The following is a 5,068-nucleotide window of genomic DNA, read 5'->3' on the forward strand; positions in this document are numbered from 1 at the left end:
AGGAAAAAACAAACTGATCACATTGCTTGCCTCCAGAAGGGGAACTGGGGGGATGGCGGTGGGCAGGGACTTCTATTGTAGTCCCTATTTTATCTTTTGGATTTTTAGCCATGCCTATGTTATTACCTAATCAAAATTTTATTTAAAAAAATATATCTGGCTGCACTAGGTCTTAGCTGTGGCATGCATGTGGGATCTAGTTCCCTGACCAGGAACTGAACCCGGGCCCCCTGCATTAGGACTTGGAGTCTTAACCACCGGACCAGCAGGAAAGCCCCACCACATTTTAACATGTTTATATGGAGGTTATGAATTCAGACTGCCACTGTGTGACCGTGAGCAAACTGCTTCATCTTTATGTCTGTTAATCGACAAAAGGGGGATTCGAATCGGTGCCTCCATCTTGTGGGGTTGTAAGAAACCTCTTGCTCTACTTCTGAAGAAAATTCTAACAGAATCAATTGGGGTATGTTTGAACCACCTGCTGATCTAGAACTATTAAATAGGTGCAGCTTGTGAGGCAGTCAGGGAAAGCCTGGTGGGTTTTCCCATGATAAAGGCATTAGAGAGCGCTTGGTGCGTCTGAGAAACTTTAAGGAGGGTGGATGAGATGGAATGAGGACAGCACTAGGTACACGAGATCTCAGGGTGGGAGTGGGAAGACCATGGAAGAAGCCATTTGCGTTTTAGTTTCCTGTGATCCCCTAGCTGCTGTGTGTAGACTACCTGTAGGGCAGCAAGCCCTTCTGGGAGATTCGTAAATGCTGACCTTCAGCCTGAATCCTCCCTCCCCTCCCCAAGTCGGCATCCTGCAATAGTTGGGAAAAAACTTCTAAATGAGTTTTTCTAATTCATGCAAGGACCAAAGAACCAAGAGAGAAAAACTCGAGACTAAACATTTTATTTTCCCTGAAATTCCTGACTGTTGCTGCCGTGTTTTGTATCTTTTTGCAGGGCATTGTTTGCTTTAAAGCACATTATTAGTATTAGATCACAAAAGATAACAGGAGGTCCAGTTGTTTTAGTTTAATAAGACGTTTATTCTATCATTATATATAGTTGAACCACCTCTACACACAAAGTAATATGGTTTAAGATTTTCTGAGTGGGAAGGAATTTGGGTCTCAGAAGGTTTTGCGAGCCTGCTACATGTTTTCTGGAAATCATTTAAGTGGGCCTTATAAGACCCTTGAAGAAAATACAAGGAAAATTGGTTTGCAAGAAAACCAGCAATTAGATTTCCAAATTAAACTACCTATTAAGATAGCAAACCAAGAATTGGAAAGAACTGGGGCAACTCCTCTTCCATATTTCCTACGCACTCAACTCCACCCTGGGAAACAGAAGCTCAGTCTAGGGGAAGTCATGATGCCAGCAGAATATGGTGGTACGCCCAACCACAACCGGTGGGTGGCCTGGCACGTTTGTGGAATGGTGAGGCTCTTGGGGGTAGTTTGAGCAGGGATGAGAAAATAACTGTAGACCACACATAAAATCGGAAACCAGCTGAACTTGTATTGACCCCAACCACACGCCTCTTCTTAGTAGCCTTATGGGAATGGATAAAGTGATGAGCCAAGATAACACTGATTAGACTTAGCAATGTTACTTTTAAATAAAACCAACCCTATTTTCCCCAAGGTGGCTTAGATTTCATAATGGGTCACAAACTAATACTACAAATAAAACATTTAAATTTTTGATCCAAGCCCCTTCTATCCTCCCACACTTGAAAGGGACCTTATGAACACCAATTTCCCAATCCTAGCATCACTAGCTTACAAACCTTAGGGTTAAAAACTCCCTCCTCATTTACCCAATGTTCAATTTCCATCAGTTTCAATATACACTAGTGTAAATACCATGACTATTTTGCATGAAGTTAAGTATTCTACAGAACAGTCACGGGATTGACCAGGAGCTCCCACCTTTTATGTGAGCTTCAGTGGTACCACGGAGGCCAAGGCAATTTAATTTAGGCTAACCAGGATTTGTTTCTATTTGTAAGAGAAACATCTTGCAACAGGTTTATCCAATTCTCTTAAAAAATGGTGGCATTCCTTTACTTTCTGCCTCTTGGCAGCAGCAGTTACATATATGGAATAGCAGATTAAGTCTAAAAATGTGGGCCCTAGTCAACTGTATTTTTTGGCATAATGACCATGGTAAACGATCACGACATCCTTCACATTTCCAAGGAAAACCCAATTTAAAGTTTGTCCTTGCCAAACGCCATAAAACAGCCACTTTAGAGTAAACCAGCAGAGCATTGCCTCACCCCAATAAAGCTGTAGGTTTCATCACATGCACCAACAAATCTACACGGCTAGTTTCTGCGCTCCTCTTTTACAGAATTTTACACCTATTGTTACCAGACAGCATTTTACACACGGACATATCAACTGCCTAATAAAGCAAAAACAAAGGCATTTCCCTTATTAGAAACAAGACACACCATCACTTAAAATCTTCAAACATTATTGCACTTTAACTTTCAGAATTTGACAATGCATTCAATGAAGCAATCTGCAGACAACTAGTTTTAACAGACAGATTAAAAAACACTTTTAAGCAGACGTGGATGTCCTAAACTGTTTATTAAGAATTTTACAAACATTACTTATATTAGCGGTAGCGGTGGAGCTGCAGAGTATTGCGCCTTCTCCAGGCTGCGCGGCGAGAACCACCGATCGTGTGGTGGAACTTGTGGCCCTTGCCGAGGCCGCGGCTCTTCCTGCCTGCAGACGTCAGCCCCCGCATCTCCCTGTGCTTGTGGACTGGTTTGGTGATCCACTGGGTGTCAGGGTTTCTTCTGATAGCTTTATGGAAGGGATCAATGAGGATAACCTCAAAAAATTTGTACGTAGAATCTTCACCCACCCAGTAAGAATTCAGGACCCTCAGGGCCCCACAGTGGCGTCCAGCTCGCTCCTAGAACAGGAAACAAAGGTCCAAGGTCAGCATCCCACACATCCTAGTGGCCAATAAGGCGGCAAGAATTCTCCCCAGAGGCAGGGACCATTATGATAAGGTAGATGTACATACTATGCAACACACATAAATATCCTCAGACTGATCTGCTCCCCAGAGGCTGGGACCCTAAGTACAATAAAGCAGAGACTTACTATAAAACAAAGCACACAGGCTCAGATCTGAAACCGTTCTCTCTTACTGCCTCCTTCCCAAGTAAAACATGAATGCTAGTATCTGGCTAACCAAATCTGGTACTCTGGAACCATGCATTTTTCTAGCACAATAGAAGGGCTAGCCAACTCTTACAGAGAACTGTGAAGGCCACGAGTCTCTTTCGGATGGTCTTCTTTGCCTTTTCTTTGAAACACAAAACCTTTTTAGTTAGGGGAGGGCAACAGGCCCTTGTTGCCAACCTCTACAACAGAGCACAGCTGAACTGACTAGCCGAGAAAGACAGCTTCCTACCGAGCACAGGAAATCAGCGGTGCGAACAAACACAGCTTCTCTAACACCTGCGGAGACGCGCTCTTCAAGACAACGTTCACTGCCCTTTAAAAGCGAAGGCTCCACGGATGCACGCTAATCATAAAGCACTTTCTCTACGTAAGCAAAGACAGGTTCCCAACAAACAACTGACGAAGTCCGATACCAACTCCTCGCTGGGATTAGTCAAAAACACAAAAAAATCACCCAACCCCATTTTAAACGCAACAGGACTCGCCTGGGTACAAACGAACCACGAGGAAAGGTGCTCAAATCCTCCTCCGGGAGGCGGCCAACGCAAGCGCGACTCGAAACCCACTTACCTCGGCAACAGACTGAAGGCTCCGGGCAAACTTGAGCTGGTTGACGCCATGGTGGACGGGCTTGCCGTAGGTGGCGCCCTTCGGGACCGGGCGTTTGCGGCCACCGCGGCGCACGCGAACGCGATAGATCACATAACCTGTTTAGAGAAAAGGGCCACTGAAGGGCGCGAAGGACTCAGTGCCTTGTCTCTAACGCGCCGACACCGACCGTTATCTCAGGCCAGCAGCCGGCTTCTGCCGAGGCCCTGGGCGAGGGGGACGGCTCCCCGAAGACCGCTTCCCGGCTCTTCCCGGGGGACACCATCTCCTCCCGGCTTGCGCGCGGGGCCCGCTCACCTTGCTTGGCCTTGTAGCCCAGCCTGCGCGCCTTGTCGGGCCGGGTGGGGCGCGGGGCCCGGTGCAGCGCCGAGAGCTGGCGGTACTGCCAGCAGCGCACCCTAAGCAGAAAGCGCATCACGTCCGACTGCTTCTTCCTCCACAGCTCCTGGATGTACTTGTAAGCGCCCATCTCGGCTCACCTTTGACGTAAGCCAGGTATTAGAAACACATCATCCTTTTCACGTGTAAACGACAAGCCCCCGTCCGCCCGCCCGAGTCCCCACCGACCACCAGGAAAGCCCCAATGAAGAAAAAACGGCTTTGCACGAACGCGGGGCGCAGCCGGCCCAGCCCGGCGCCCCGCACGCTGCTGCCGGACGAAGGAACCGAGCAGGCCCTGGGCGCCCGGGGGCGGGGGACCGAGGCGGGCGGCGCCCCAGGCCCGGCCTGCAGAGGCCTTGCCGGGACCCCCAAGGGGAAGGTGCCGCCGCCACCGCCAAGGGTTACTCCTCGAAGAAAAACTCTCCCTCCCCCCAGCCCCCCGGCTTCGCTTTCGGACGCCCCAGGCCCGGCCGCCCATCCCTCAGCCCCCACGCCTCCCTCTCCTCCACGCTCTGGCCCCAGCTCGGATTCGCGCCGCCATCACAGCATTCCCCCCAGCCCGCTCGGGGAGCCGCCTCTCCACGCCCGCGCTGCCCCGCATCCCGACCGAACCCGCGCCGCACAGGTGACAGGAGGAGCTCCGAGGTCGCAGGGTCCCCGAGCCTGGATGGCGGAAATAAAGAGAGATCCGCGGCGGATAGAATAGCCTATAACCCACCACCACCTACCTGATGGCTGCCGCCAAACGGAAAGGAACGACCCTTTCTCCCACAATCCCTTCCGCGCTCCTCCCCCTCTTCTGCGAGCCTCCTTCCGGTGGAAAGCGGCGGCCGCGCAGAGCCTCATGGGTCACGTAGTTCCAGCAGAGA

At 49.8% G+C, this 5,068-nt stretch overlaps 1 protein-coding gene across 2 annotated transcripts; it reads right to left on the reverse strand.

Annotated features, from left to right (window-relative positions):
* Positions 1–1,019: 1,019 nt before the first annotated feature.
* RPL15 (ribosomal protein L15) lies at positions 1,020–5,013 on the reverse strand. Of its 2 annotated transcripts, XM_032630302.1 has the most exons (4): positions 4,928–5,013; positions 4,116–4,297; positions 3,780–3,916; positions 1,020–2,931 (listed from the first exon to the last, which is right to left on the reverse strand). In XM_032630302.1, the coding sequence occupies exons 2-4, from the start codon at positions 4,285–4,287 to the stop codon at positions 2,626–2,628; spliced, it is 615 nt and encodes a 204-aa protein (XP_032486193.1). In that variant the 5' UTR covers positions 4,288–4,297; positions 4,928–5,013; the 3' UTR covers positions 1,020–2,625. The 2 variants fall into 2 exon arrangements, with proteins under 2 accessions (XP_032486193.1, XP_032486194.1); XM_032630303.1 differs by having other exon boundaries at positions 4,116–4,963.
* Positions 5,014–5,068: the final 55 nt, after the last annotated feature.

This window comes from Phocoena sinus, chromosome 4 (assembly GCF_008692025.1).
Source record: "Phocoena sinus isolate mPhoSin1 chromosome 4, mPhoSin1.pri, whole genome shotgun sequence".
NCBI classification, from domain to species: Eukaryota; Metazoa; Chordata; class Mammalia; order Artiodactyla; family Phocoenidae; genus Phocoena; species Phocoena sinus.

Bases quoted from the DNA above. Each gene is read 5' to 3' on its own strand.
- RPL15 (XM_032630302.1), bottom strand. From the start codon at position 4,287: ATGGGCGCTTACAAGTACATCCAGGAGCTGTGGAGGAAGAAGCAGTCG. The intron at 3,917-4,115 runs GTGAGCGGGCCC...TTCTCTAAACAG, and splicing joins GGGCTACAAGGCCAAGCAAG to GTTATGTGATCTATCGCGTT. The intron at 2,932-3,779 runs GTAAGTGGGTTT...TTCCTGTTCTAG, and splicing joins GCCTTCAGTCTGTTGCCGAG to GAGCGAGCTGGACGCCACTG.